Source organism: Dunckerocampus dactyliophorus, chromosome 8, assembly GCF_027744805.1.
Source record: "Dunckerocampus dactyliophorus isolate RoL2022-P2 chromosome 8, RoL_Ddac_1.1, whole genome shotgun sequence".
In the NCBI taxonomy this organism is placed as follows: domain Eukaryota; kingdom Metazoa; phylum Chordata; class Actinopteri; order Syngnathiformes; family Syngnathidae; genus Dunckerocampus; species Dunckerocampus dactyliophorus.
The window spans coordinates 26,886,883-26,900,671 of record NC_072826.1 but is presented as its reverse complement, the minus strand read 5'-3'; the positions used below and the strand labels follow the sequence as shown (position 1 = coordinate 26,900,671).

General features: G+C 48.1%; 3 protein-coding genes across 11 annotated transcripts; 2 read left to right on the top strand and 1 right to left on the bottom strand.

Annotated features, from left to right (window-relative positions):
* Positions 1 to 25: 25 nt before the first annotated feature.
* khk (ketohexokinase) lies at positions 26 to 2,938 on the top strand. 8 transcript variants are annotated; one of them, XM_054784793.1, is made up of 9 exons: positions 26 to 235; positions 500 to 616; positions 742 to 906; positions 1,057 to 1,191; positions 1,965 to 2,037; positions 2,105 to 2,254; positions 2,319 to 2,407; positions 2,475 to 2,632; positions 2,706 to 2,938. In XM_054784793.1, exons 1-9 carry the CDS (start codon positions 129 to 131, stop codon positions 2,840 to 2,842), a joined length of 1,131 nt encoding a protein of 376 aa, XP_054640768.1. In that variant the 5' UTR covers positions 26 to 128; the 3' UTR covers positions 2,843 to 2,938. The 8 variants fall into 8 exon arrangements, with proteins under 8 accessions (XP_054640768.1, XP_054640769.1, XP_054640772.1 ...); XM_054784794.1 differs by having other exon boundaries at positions 27 to 235; positions 772 to 906; XM_054784798.1 differs by having other exon boundaries at positions 90 to 235; positions 794 to 906.
* Positions 2,939 to 3,089: 151 nt separating this feature from the next.
* Positions 3,090 to 7,475, bottom strand: pltp (phospholipid transfer protein). Its single transcript, XM_054784791.1, has 15 exons — positions 7,238 to 7,475; positions 5,604 to 5,736; positions 5,352 to 5,451; positions 5,154 to 5,282; positions 4,904 to 5,059; positions 4,758 to 4,821; positions 4,531 to 4,686; positions 4,282 to 4,458; positions 4,148 to 4,207; positions 3,911 to 4,075; positions 3,760 to 3,827; positions 3,638 to 3,680; positions 3,467 to 3,530; positions 3,301 to 3,377; positions 3,090 to 3,234 (listed from the first exon to the last, which is right to left on the bottom strand). The coding sequence occupies exons 2-15, from the start codon at positions 5,719 to 5,721 to the stop codon at positions 3,142 to 3,144; spliced, it is 1,470 nt and encodes a 489-aa protein (XP_054640766.1). The 5' UTR covers positions 5,722 to 5,736; positions 7,238 to 7,475; the 3' UTR covers positions 3,090 to 3,141.
* ddx27 (DEAD (Asp-Glu-Ala-Asp) box polypeptide 27) lies at positions 5,649 to 13,786 on the top strand. Of its 2 annotated transcripts, none has more exons than XM_054784787.1 (23): positions 5,649 to 5,795; positions 8,289 to 8,372; positions 8,498 to 8,758; positions 9,115 to 9,270; positions 9,378 to 9,437; positions 9,585 to 9,756; positions 9,905 to 9,954; positions 10,040 to 10,123; positions 10,395 to 10,500; positions 10,570 to 10,743; positions 10,812 to 10,962; positions 11,036 to 11,135; positions 11,219 to 11,360; positions 11,429 to 11,582; positions 11,699 to 11,780; positions 11,847 to 12,024; positions 12,098 to 12,204; positions 12,371 to 12,464; positions 12,863 to 12,954; positions 13,073 to 13,193; positions 13,266 to 13,359; positions 13,543 to 13,602; positions 13,678 to 13,786. In XM_054784787.1, the coding sequence occupies exons 3-23, from the start codon at positions 8,675 to 8,677 to the stop codon at positions 13,691 to 13,693; spliced, it is 2,277 nt and encodes a 758-aa protein (XP_054640762.1). In that variant the 5' UTR covers positions 5,649 to 5,795; positions 8,289 to 8,372; positions 8,498 to 8,674; the 3' UTR covers positions 13,694 to 13,786. The 2 variants fall into 2 exon arrangements, with proteins under 2 accessions (XP_054640762.1, XP_054640761.1); XM_054784786.1 differs by having other exon boundaries at positions 5,656 to 5,795; positions 13,263 to 13,359; positions 13,678 to 13,785.
* The last annotated feature ends 3 nt before the right edge of the window (positions 13,787 to 13,789 follow it).

Here is a 13,789-nt window from a genome sequence, read left to right as displayed (position 1 = left end):
ATGACTCACCCCGAGCACGAGGTGGCAGTAAAAGCACAATTAGTTGGACGCCAGTAACAGATCGAAGAAGATGACTGTATTATTTACTTAACCAAAGTCCACACTAGTTTTAACAACGCGTTTGCACGATGAGCAGCATGGAGCAGAAGGACAAGAAGATTCTGTGCGTGGGTCTTGTGTGTCTCGACATCATCAGCGTGGTTGACAAATATCCAGAAGAAGACACTGACAGCAGGTCAGCGCGCAGGCTAATGCTAACTGCTAACAACAATAACCAGCAATGGGAAAATCAACTAGCGCTACCCCAGCACAACTAAACTGATCAGACATATAATCGAACGTCCAGATGTCATTAATTGAGGTCGCTCTTCAAGCTAATGGACAATGCTAAACAACTGCAGTACTGCTTTTAATTTCCTTCTGGATCAATAAAGTGTTATCTACTACCACTACACGTCATGGCCTCAAGATGGCGTCCTTTGTTGCGTGTTGTGTTCAGGTGTGTGTCACAGCGATGGCAGCGAGGTGGAAACGCTTCCAACTCCTGCACGGTGCTTTCACTGCTGGGCTCCCCCTGCGCCTTCATGGGCTCTCTGTGTGCTGGACCTGTGGCCAGGTGAGGTCCTCCAACATTGAAGGTGTCCGTACTCGCTGTCCTCCCACATGTCTCACCTTCCACTCGACAAAATCATTTTCATCTGTCATAACCCCCACCTGCACTACTTTTACTTTGGAGGGCAGAGGAGGTGTGAAACAGTTTCCTGTTTATAGTTTTATTTTGGAGGACTTTCAGAAGTTGAACGTCGACATGTCTCTGGTGTCTGAGCATGCTCAGTGCGTCACGCCAACATCTTTGGTCATCAGCAGCAGGAGCACAGGAAGTCGCACCATCCTGCACATCAACAGGTGTGTGTGTGTATGTGTGTGTGTACCTAAAACGCTCTCTGCTTCAGGTCATCATCGCTGTCGTCAAGGAGATCGCCGCTGTGTCAGGTTCCCTGTGCGTTTATTTTGGGGGCCCGACCAAACCATTTCCTGTGTGTGTGTGTCCGTCAGTTTCATCGTGGATGACTTCTCGCAGCACGCCATTGATATTTCAGCAGTAGCCTGGCAGGTCAAAGGCCAAACGCCCAGTGCGTGTTGTGTAGTGTGTCCGTCCAGCGGCTCACGCACCATCGTTCTGTCCGACACGTAAGACGACTCGGCGACCCTTGCGGTGTTCACCACACGCCAGAGCGTTTGATTCTGTAAGCCAGCGGAACTGTCAATCTTTGACACTGGAAGTCTCCTTAAGCTCCGCCCCTCCGGCGCTGAAGGACTTAAAACAAACGCTCCATGGCGCCTTGTGAACGCTATAAGACCTACAGCTGATCCTGATCCTGGTCTAATGGCAGGTCACGTGACCCACTGCAGCGCGAGGGGTTTTGTTTTCGTGTTGCTGCATGTCAGGAAGTGACATCGCAGCCTCAAACTCCTCCCACTGATTGCTTACAGGAAGTTACTAAGCAACTTAGTAGTTAATGCCGGCTTACTAAGCTTTATATTGTGTTTTTTTTTTTTTTACCAAGGTTAAATGTGCTAGTTTGTCTTCTTACACAGCCAAGGAAATTATCCATCCATCCATTTTCTATACTGCTTCATCCTCATTAGGGTCGCGGTGGCATGCTGGAGCCTATCCCAGCTGTTCCTGTATTGGCCAACGTGCTAACCACTAGACCCGTCAAGGAAATTATTACATACATCAAATAAAGTACGAGAGAAGAGTTTTAGCTTAGCTTTGTTACAGAGCCGAAGTTTTTGAAGGCGACTATTGTCTGCAGTGGTTTGGGTTTAATTTGGTGCTTCTCATTGATTGTTGTCATTATTAATGAATAATTATAATAATAATGATCAATCATCTACAAAAAATCAAATATAACCGTATTGAAGATGAATGCTCATGGTAATAATCTCCCCTTTGTTAGGAACGTCCCTGATGTGACAGCAGAAGACTTTTCCAAAGTGGACCTGCGTCACTTCAAGTGGATCCACTGGGAGGTGAGCACCGCCAAGCGTCTAAAGCAGATCGACCGGGCTGAGCTGTGCTTCCCTGTGTGTCTTGTAGGGGCGCAACGCTGATGAGCAGCTGAAGATGATCCAGCGGGTGGCGCGCTACAACAGCACGTTGCCGCAGCAGCAGCAGCGGATCACCATCTCCGTGGAGATAGAGAAGCCCAGAGAGCCGCTGTACCAGCTGTTTGCTCACGGGGATGTGGTGAGTGGGGCGCCCCGCCCACGTGACCCACACGCAGTTTGACTTCTTCACTTGTCCTATTCAGGTGTTTGTCAGCAAAGATGTGGCTCGCCACTTTGGCTTCCAGACGCCTTTGAGTGCTCTAGAAGGACTCCGCTGCCGGGTCAAAGCTGGGTGAGTGGCTCAAAGGTCCGCAACCCCACTGGATGGCGTCTCAGCCATTTTGTCTCGATATCCGCAGGGCGGTCCTCATCTGTGCATGGGCCGAAAAAGGAGCGGATGCGTTGGCTCCCGATGGCTCGTTAGTCCATTCGGAAGCTTTCCCTCCGGAGCGCCTCGTGGACACGCTTGGAGCGGGGGACACCTTCAACGCCGCCGTCATCCACAAACTATCCAATGGTGAAGTTTTTGTCCTACTTCTTTACGCACCCAAGTCCTCCTGCGTTCTGACGTCAGCGTTCCCTCCCGTCAGGTGCACGTTTAGAGGACGCGCTGACCTTTGGCTGTGCAGTGGCGGGCAGCAAGTGTGGTTTCCATGGTTACGACGGCGTCGCAGACATGGCGACCGGCAAAGACTGGAAGCGCGTTGGATCCGCTGAAGATATTTGATGAACTGGAACTCATGACTCATGAACCGATGACTTCAGTTATTGATCAGTGTTTATCAGTACGTGCTGATCAATAAAGTGTGCTGTCAAAAATTAATTTTTTTTAAGTCACAGTACGTCATTTTAGATGAGCGTATTGATGCTACACTAGCTTCTGTGTTGTTGCCACGGTGACCGGCATCCGCACACTTTGTGAAAGTTGAGAGGTGAGTTGTGCATAAACATGAACACAACACAGAGAGTGTGTATAAAGTGTACACAAGGCAAATATTTACATATGTGATTGACACGCGACTGTGTTTAGAGGGAGACGTCTGCATTGGCCTTGGCCCCGCCCACCATCTCTCTCAAGCCTTTGCTGAAGTGAAGGTTGGCTCCGATCACGATGAAACCCTGCAGGGAGGAAACAGCGCTACTGTGAGACCATTCAGCTTTCACCTACGTCCTCCACAAACGTACATTGTGATATTCCACTACTTCCTCTACGAAGTCCAACCCATCCGCCAGAGGAATCCGTACACCTCGCTTGGTCCAGTCTGAACAAACACACACACACACACACACACACACACACACAGCAGTGAGGTTAGTGTGTATTGCTGTGTGGGTGATGATGTTCCCTTACTGTTGATCAGAGGAACCACAGACATCTGCAACATGGTCTTCAGAGGAGCCTGCAGAGGAATCAGCTGAGGAGAGGACATGCATCACATGAACAATCAGACAGACAGGAGAGAGCAAACATGTCAGGTGATGGACTGGACGGGGACAGATGGACACTGGAAGCAGGTCTTACCGCCAGAGATTCCAGCGCTGATTGGTTGGAGAAGATTTTGAACCTGAAAGGCCAAAGTTGAATAAAAGAAGCGTTATGTCTCTGAGCTAGCTCACTGTGTGTGTGAGAAAGAGAGAGAGAACCTGCGGAGATCGGCATGTACAGCCAGACGTTTTCCCCTCATCGAAACTTTGGCGTTAAACTTTGTTTCCTGCAGAACAACATCTCAGTTGGAATCTTCCAACATTGACGAAGTGTGTGTGTGTGTGTGTGTGTGTGTGTGTGTGTATGTACCATGGTCATGCTGCTGAGCTGGACCGGAGCTTGACCTGCTGGCATTAGCATCACCTTGACGATAGCTGTCATGGCAACCGTTGCCCCGGATGTCTTGATGGTGGTTTTAGGAGGCGAGTTGACGGCCAGTTGGAGAGAGATGGGAGAGTCCATCAGTGCCGGGTTCTAACAGAAGCAACAGCAGCGGTAAGCGTCTGTTGTGTTTGTGCGCTTGTTGCTTGTTGTGGTGTCACTCGCCAGCATCATGATGCTTCCAAAGTAGGTGGTCCTCAGCAGCACCTCGAGATCTTTGGGCATCTGACAAAACAGACGACAAAACATCCTTCAGCGTGTCCTGCTGCCCTGCTAGTACACCACAAGGGAGCGCTCACCTTCTCGTTTACGACGTCCATTTGGAAGATTCCCGCCTTGTAGTAAGAGAACAATCCGCTGTCGAAGAAGAACTCTGACAGAGCCAAGTAGACCATCCTGTCGTACTCTCTGATCAGAGGCTCTGCTGCGTAGTTGACCAAGGTGTCGTTCTCCTCCGCCAGGTTGTAAAACATTCCCTACACACACACAGAGACACTCACGATGAATCAAAAACCAGACGACACAGCAAACATGCCAGTCTGTCTCACTCGGAAGTTCATGTCCAGGCTGCGAGACGTCACCACTGGATCCTCCATCAGGGAATAATCTATCCCAATGTAGCTGTCCACCTCCGTCCTCACCGGGATTGTCTCCAGCATGGAGTTGACATGGACCAGAGCCGCGTGGTCCAGAGCTGGACAGATCTGACAGGCCAGAGACATGCAGACAGGTCGGATTTTTGGGAGACAGACAGACGGGTCAGGGAGGGACAGACCTTCTGGTTGAGGAGGAAGCGCATGCCGGTGGTGAGGAACTTGGCGAGGAAGTCGTAAACTCTCCTGCAGACAAGAAAAGAGGAAGTTGATGCACGTTGTTGAGAGATGATGTCATCCATGATGATGATGACAACAAAGACGTTACCCGAGCGTCCCGCTGAACTTTGCCCTCATCCTGCGGATTTTGGCATCACAGGTGACGTTGCTGATCTTGAGTCGGCCATCTTGATCGCATACCAGCTTGAGTGCCGTGTTGATGTTGACGCCGTCGGCTGAGGCATTGATGTTTCCTGTGTCGTAACTATAAGACAGCAACAACAACATGCCGTCACTGTCTCCGCCCTCTGCCCACCTCATAGCTCAGAAGTTCTGAGCGAGTTCTGCGGGGCACTAACAAGAACCAGTAGAGCATCTCTCTGTGGAAGCTCAACGTGATGGATGAGTTCTGGACATCAAAGAGCAGGCCCACGTCGGGCAGGAAGCTGAGGTCAGCGTGATTCAGGTTCAGCTCCGTTATCTTCACACTGGAGGAGAAACAACACATTCAAGTTGCTACCCACACCGGGTTCTGGGTCTGGAACCACGGTCCATACTCAGTGATGGTGTACTGGAAGCGTCCTTCAGCGCCCTTCATCTCTGGAATGCTGATGTTGCTCAGCTCCTCCTCCACAAACCTCTCCGTCTCAAACTTGACTAGAAAACAAACATGACACTCATTAGGCACGTGGACCATGTGCCTTCAGCACCAGGGACAGCTCTCGCATTCATTGGACAGGCTGCGTGCCCCCTAGTGGCCGTAGCAATCATCACACGAGTCTATGACAGGACATCCAGGCTGATCTTACGCTTGTTCAGTCCTTTGTCCGTGATACGGATCTTGCAGCCGGCCGGTTCTGTGGCCGCCATGACGGATGACGCCAACGCCAGAAGGAAGAAGAGAGGGAGCGAGAGACAGGAAGTCATCCTGGTCCGAAAAGCCTGAGAAGCACGTAGAGAAGACCTCTGTGACAACACATCATGGCGCCCAAAAACAACAGGTCACCTCATTTGCTACAGTCACGTAAAGTACACATTTTAATATGTTAATAACCTCTGACACTTTTTGTGGGTCATTTTTTTTGCATCTTCTGTTGCTTGTTTCTTTTTGAAAAGACAGAATGTTCTGTGAGGTGTCAGCTGCTGTACTGGGTCAAACGTGCCGGCAAACGTCTTGTGTGTGTGTCCAAATGTTTCTTGTTTGAACTCTCTCACGGTGGCTTCAGTTTGAACTCCAGTAAACTGGCTTTCACCACAACCCGCCTCCTCACGTTACAGTCCTGCCTCTTCACATTACTGCCCCGCCTCCTCTTTTGAAGCCCCGCCCTTCCTTTTCTGCCCCGCCTCCTCTCTCAGCCTTTCATCTCCATGCTCCTCCTGTCCTTTTTCCTGATTCAACTCCCTTTTTAGCTTTTCATGTCTCATTAACTTTATTTACCACCTTTGTTCACGTTTTTCTCATCAAGTCCATTTTTTATATGTAGCAATAATTCACAAATAAAATAAGACAAGGAAGTGTTTTGGTTTAAAAGTAAACGTAAAGTGAAGTAAAATAGTTAAAATAGTAAGTTCAATAAAACAAGACAAGGAAGCGTTTAGTATGTTTTAAAGGAGATGTAAAGTAAAGCGGTTCAAAAGTCTTAATGCACCGAGCACACACATGCACCCATGCACACACGCACAAAATCATCCTGTAATCCGTTTTAATGACAGCTCAGTGGTACACATGTGGACATGTGGCTAACCGCTAAGTGCTAACCTGATTTACAAGCTTTGCTTCAAAGAGACCATTTTTAGGCTCCTGCCCAATGACCTTTGACCTCTGGAGCCTCCGCAAGTCTCTCATTTGAGAGGATTCGTTTAGACGTCCAACCAGAGTGTCATGCGATTAGGATTATACGGTACGCGCCCTGCACTTTATCCTAAAAGTGTAGCTTCATCTCGCTGGCTTGGAAGAACAAAAATGACGATTGTTGTCGTCACGGCAACCACGCCGCTCTCACCTTGGCATCGTTTGCACAACTTCCAACATGTCACTCACACGTCAGCAGCTAATAAATGACTCTCTACACACGTACAGGGAGCCTGAGAGACACAAAGACAATTCTTCCCGATTGCTGCTTTAACACTGAATGGATGACTACCAGCATGTTTGTTGATATTAGCATCAGCGGCTAGTTTGACTCACGCAAGCGTTTAACTTTCCACTGCGTCCGTACAACCCTCAGTCACTGTGTGTGCGTGTGTGTTAGAGAGAGCAGCCAACATAAAAACAACATAAAATGGAGACAAACTCACCTATCCGTCATGTCTGTGTGTGTTTATGTCCAGTCTGGACTCTGTCTGAGTGTGTGTGTGTGTGTGTGTGTGTGCGCGCATGTGTATGAGTGTGTGTGTGAGAGGTCGACTGGGAATGTGCCAAAGTGAAAATGAAGAAACTTACTGGTCAGCAGCCTGAGAGGATGTGCAAAGATGTGCTGGTTCTGTTGCTGGTTGTTGGTGTGTTCTTCTCTTCCTCTCAGAAGACTTTTTATCCCCAGGGACTGACTCCTCCCCCCTCCCTCGCTGCTGTGGAGGGCAATGTGGGACGAGATGTTTGTCAGTGTCTCCCAGAGGCCTCTTTTTCATTTCCTGGTGCAAGGCCAACTTGGGGTCGTCTCTGAGACGACCAACGCTTTCCAAGAATTGCTGCTGTCGAAGTGTGTGTGTGTGTGTGTGTATTCCAGCTGTTTGCCATCACACTGAATCACAACACAAATACTGGTGATTTGTGGGTGGGTGGATCGATCCAAATATCGATACCATTGATACCAAAGGGGTCCGTTTGAGATCGATGCTTGCGTGTTCAGTTCTCTGTTTATTTTTACAAATATCTGTGTGTTTTTGTTGTGTTGTTCATATTGTTACATTATTGATGTTGTTATATTATTTCTAATGACAAAAACTTGGACACAGGAGGGCTTTGAGGGCCAAAAGGATTTGAATGAGCGGCACTACCAGTTTTTGCTATTATTTTGTACTACTGACTTTATTTTTTGCTCAAACAAGTGTTTTTTGTTTGACATTTGATATTGTTGTGTTGATATTGTTACAGTGTCTTATACTGTTGTATTTGTATTGTTCACAAATGAAATTTGTGGTTAAAAATTTATTTAGTTGCCTAAAATATTTGTCCTGCGTTTTTATTTTTATTAAAATCAAAATCAACAAATTAAACACAAAAACATTCAATCATCTTGAAAAAAATCAAGTAAAAAGTATTGGTATTAGTATTGGTATCGGCAATCCTGACCCTGATTTTACTTGGTATCGAGTCTATACGAACATTTGGCGTATTGCCCCCACCATACTAATGGTGCTTCATACTTCAGTTCAAAATGTCACATTGCTTTCAACAATATATGCGGCCTGAATGACGTGATTAATTGGATTTTAATTTGCCTTTTCTATTTTATTTTTGTTTTATTTTATGTCTAACGCGTCGCAACTGCCAGACATGCTTGATTTGAACCCCATCCTTCCCCGCTGCTCAAAGACGGGATTGACGTGACATGTGTCCGCCCAGTCGGACATTGCAGGTAAACAAAACAATCGCCACTTTCAGTCGAATAGCTAAAAAGAAAACCTTCATGTTTGACGTATACACTGTTTTATTAATCGTGTACATGTAGTTTTGATTTATATCTCTCACGTACATTTCCAGCTATAATTACTGAGTAGAGAAAAACATCGTAGAGGAACAAACGGAAGTTGCACCGGATGTAGATTGTTTGAACTTCCGTCTTTCGTCGGGACACGTGTGTGAGCAGAGAAATCCTAGCAAAGTCTTGACTTTCTGGAACAAAACTACTCTAAATCCGTGTTTTGGTATCATTACACCATGTTGGAGGAGCTGGGTCTGATCGGGACCATCCTGGACGAGGAGCAGAGTCCGGAAGAACCCGACAGCGAGTCCGACCAGGAGGTGAGGAAGACCGACCACAGGAGCAGCATTCTCCACGGCGAAGGGCACCTCCGGGCGTCTGAAGGCCAAGCAGAGCTCGGTTCCGTTCAGAAGTGCACACCTAGAAGCAGTAGCAGTGATAGTAGTAGTTTGTGTTGTCACACTCGTGTCAATCAACTAATATCACGTGCTAATAGTTACAACTTTGTTTTCCGATATAGATTTGCTCTTCAAAATAAAGGCCTCGTTGATTGTATTGTTGCAACAGGTCACACACACCATAAAAAAAACATGAAAAAAATATTTAGGCATATTTTGTTTACCCATGTTTCGTTCCTATCCGACTACTCATGTGTTCTGATTCTTTTGTGTTCCAGGAAGAGCCAATCGTTCTGAACAGGAAGAAGAAGTTTGGTAGTCAGAGTCGAGGGGCGAGAGACTTTAACACAGACTTTGTTTTTGGGGAGGCAGACGGGCTGGCCCATGATGACGACTGGGTCATGGCTGACGTCATGAAGCAGCTCAAGAAGAAGGTAGAACCCACCGGAACCTTCTCTAATACTGGCTAAATGCTAGCACAGTTCTGTTGTGCTGTTGTCATATTCTGACCTTCTCCTGGTGTTCTTTCTTTGCACGGCAGAGAACTCTCACCACCCTGGACCAGAAAATAGAGAAAATCCGAAAGAAGAGGAAAGCCGAGGTACAGTATGTCCACTTTCTACTTCCTTCTGGCTCTCTGTGTCATCTCTTTAACGTTGTTCTTTGCGTGGTTTGCATATAACTGTCCATTGGCGTGCACCATTATGTCATTTAAATCTTCAGGTTCTGCTTCCTCTCTGCTCTGTAGGAAAAACCGTCTCAAAGTGACGCAGCCTCGTCTTCTGCGACAAAGAAGGAAGACGAGGATGAAGAGGATGAGGAAGAAGGGAAGATGGAAATTAAGCCTGAAGAGGAGGAGGAGGATGATGAAGATGAGGATGAGTTTAACTCTGAGGACGAGGAGATTCTGACCAAAGCTGGTGAGTTCTGCCAGCCAAGAGGCTTTTATTTTGAATTTTTGAAAGAAGCGGTAGGAGGTCCTGATAACAATAATGCTAATGAAGATGCTAATCATAATGCTAATAGATGATGCTAATAACAATGCTAATAAGTGTTGGCTGCTTGCAGACACGCTGAGAGAGAAGGAACGACGAGGGAAGAGGAGGAAGGAAGAGGAGGTTTGTTTATGGAGGTTTTTGCTTTGTCACCATGGTAACAGACGTGAGTTTAAATAATTGTGTGTGTGTGTGTGTGTGTGTTCAGGCTCAGTCATTCCTTGAAGATGCCTCACAGTTCGATGACACGCTGACCTTTGATGATATGAACCTATCCAGACCCATCCTGAAGGTAGCACATCTCCACAGCTTTGTCACCTGATGTGTTGGTTAGCACTGTGCTATGCTGTACTATACTATGCTACGCTAACTATGTTTTTTAGTCGTCTTCTTTTGGCTTGTAAACTTAAGTGCTTTCTGTGTTTTTGAGAGACTTGTTGTCTTACTCTGGGGACAGTCGTCTTCAATGACTGCTTGAGCACAGCTGCATTGCGGGTTCTTCCTCCGGTGCAGTTTCTGCTTCTCTTGTTTGACGGTGCTAACGAGGCATCTGGTTCTTCCAGGCCATCACATCGTTGGGCTTCAAGCAGCCCACCCCCATTCAGAAAGCGTGTGTCCCTGTTGGACTGTTGGGCCGAGACCTGTGCGCTTGCGCCGCTACCGGGACAGGTACCGTCCTCGTGATCCAAAAGGAAGGTTCTGTACCAGATGCTATTGTCAGATTGTTCCCCTGTCCAGGAAAGACGGCCGCATTCATGTTGCCCGTTTTGGAGCGGTTGGTGTACAAGCCCAAGACGTCCCAGGTGACCCGGGTGTTGGTTCTGGTTCCTACCAGAGAGTTGGGTATTCAAGTTCACTCTGTGGCCCGTCAGCTGGCCCAGTTCACCTCCATCACCACTTGCTTGGCCGTCGGTACGACTCCTCAAAAAATGTCTACGCTGTTGTTCTGGACCCCAGCTCACCCGCCCGTCTCTCTGCAGGCGGATTGGACCTCAAGTCTCAGGAGGCGGCATTAAGGGCGGGGCCAGACATCCTCATCGCCACACCCGGCCGACTCATCGACCACCTTCACAACACGCCCAGCTTTGAGCTGACCCACATCGAGATCCTGATCTTGGACGAGGCTGACAGGTAAGGCAGAACCAAGCGAGAACAGTGCAGGATGCGTACTGAAAAAAGAAAAAATATATTTTGTGCTCGTCAGGATGTTGGACGAGTACTTTGAGGAGCAGATGAAGGAGGTCATCAGGCTGTGCTCCTACAACCGACAGACCATGTTGTTCTCCGCTACCATGACTGAAGAGGTGCTGCACCTGGCCTTACTTTGCCTACGTGTCATGTGACCTGCCTCTCCCTTGCCTGAGTGTCATGTGACCTGCCTCTCCAGGTGAAGGACCTGGCAGCTGTCTCGCTGAAGCAGCCCGTCAGGATCTTCGTCAACAGCAACACCGACGTGGCTCCGTACCTGCGACAGGAGTTTGTCCGAATCCGAGCAAACCGAGAGGGAGACCGCGAGGCTATGGTGGCAGGTACCGTCGGTGGTGACTGTGCCGGTTGTCGGGCACATCTGATGTCATAGCTTTGTGGTTTGTGTCAGCTTTGCTGACGAGAACCTTCCAGGATCACGTGATGGTTTTCACACAGACCAGGAAGCAAGCGCACAGACTGCACATCCTGCTAGGACTCATGGGGCTCAAAGTCGGGGAACTGCACGGAGAACTGAGCCAGAGCCAGAGACTGGAGAACCTCCGGTACATAGACAGAACCCGAGACTTTCACACGAAGCAGGGATTAGAGAAGCGCACAAACAGTCCAGAAAGTGCAAAGAACCCCAGGAAGCTAAGGTGTCGTGTGTGTCTTCCTGCAGGCGTTTTAAAGACGACCAGATCGACGTCCTGGTGGCGACTGATGTTGCCGCTCGAGGTCTGGACATAGACGGCGTGAAAACGGTGAGAGGCTGCAGATGGACCTGAGCAGACAACATTCACTGAGGACCTGTTACGCTCCCATGTCAGGTGATCAACTTCACCATGCCGTCCACGGTCAAGCACTACGTCCACCGAGTGGGCCGCACCGCCAGAGCCGGTCGCTCGGGTCGCTCGGTGTCGTTGGTCGGGGAGTCTGAGAGGAAGATGCTGAAGGAAGTGGTCAAGTCAGCCAAGAACTCTGTGAAGGCCCGCGTGCTACCTCCAGGTACCGACTGGTGACGAGTAGCAACATTCCCTGCTGGACTTCTGGCACCAAACTGTCTTTGTGTCTGACACAGACGTCGTCCTCAAGTTCAGAGACCACATCTCCAAACTGGAGAAAGATGTGGAAGCTGTCGTGAAGCTCGAGAAGGAAGAAAGAGAGCTGGCTGCCTCCGAGGCCAAGGTACATATACACACACACACACACACACACACACACACACACACACACACACACACACACACACACACACACACGTGTCTTTGAACCAGCATATGCCAATCATGTGTCAGTCACGTCAACCAACCATGGAATGCAATGTTTTGTGTGTGTGCGTGCGTGCACACAGTTGAGCGTGGCACAGAAGCGTCTGGAAGGCACCGCCCCGAATGACTCTCAGAGAGTTTGGTTTCAGACGCAGCAGGAAAGAAAACAGAGCCGCAGTGAGTTGAAATTCAGACCACAGCAAGGTCTGGTTTTATACACTCTATAAGGTCTAGTTGTTTACTCTAGGTCTGTACACTGTAGCTCTATAAGCTCTAGCTTGATACTCCAGTACTATGTGCTTTAGCTCTATCCACTCTAATTCTGTACACTACCTCTTTAAGCTGTAGTTGTATACACCCTAGCTCTATACGTTCTAGCGCTATGTACTAGCTTTGTAAGCTCTAATTCCATGCACTGAAGCGCTACACTAGGTCTATACAGTCTAGTTCTGTGCACCCTAGCCCTATACAGTAAATTTGCTCTAGTTTCATATTCTGTAATTGCTTTAGCTCTAGAAGTATGTGTATACAGAATAGTTGTGTGTGTGTGTGTGTGTGTGTGTGTGTGTGATCAGTGTCGAAGGCGCTGCAGGAGTTTGACTTGGCTCTGCGTGGGAAGAAGAAGAGGGACAAGTTTGTGAAGGACAGCAGAAAGAAAGAAATGACGGTTAGTTTCTTCTCCTCTCTTCGCAACGACTCGCTCTCCCACTTCACCTGAAGGCAGCGTTGTGTGTGTGTGTGTGTGTGTCTGTGTGTCTGTGTGTGCGTGCGTTTGCATGGGCCAGCCTGACGAGCGCGCTCAATTCGAGATCCTGAAGGCTCAGATGTTCGCAGAGCGAGTGGCCAAGAGGGAGCGACGACCAAAGCGAGCGAGAGCGATGGCCGAGGAGGAGGCGCCCCCTAAAGGTCAGAATGTAAAACATAACGTGATAGATCACACAGCCTGAACATTGCCCCCCCCCCACTTGTCTTTAGCAGCCAAACAGAAAGCAGGAAAAGGAGGCCGCAAGTCAGCGTTTGACAAAGAACTAACCAACGTCAGCAACAAAGCTCTCAAACAATACAGAGCAGGGTGAGTCATTTTTAGCACTTTGCTTTATTTTTATTATATTCTACCCTCATCTCATATCTTACTTATTTTAATCCATTTCTTAATGAATTGACTCTACTCTCGTCATCTCCTATTTATTTCAATTATTTTACTACATTTCTACTCTAATTGTTTTAATATTTAAAGAAATTTGTGTGCTTTCAGGCCATCCTTCAGCGACAGGAAGCGCCTGGGCTTGGACAGGAAGCGTTCAGGCAGCTCCAGGTACTTTATTTTTGCTTTTGCTTGTTCTTCGTCAAGGTCTGGTTGACGTTCTTAATGCTCTCGTGTGTTGTGCAGGTTCAGGAGGAAGTGAGTGGGGTCCAAAATGGCGGCTGTGTGAATTGTCTTTGTCTAGACTGTAAATGTTGTTCATCAAAAAGTTTTAAATAAAGTGTGAACAAATGTTACA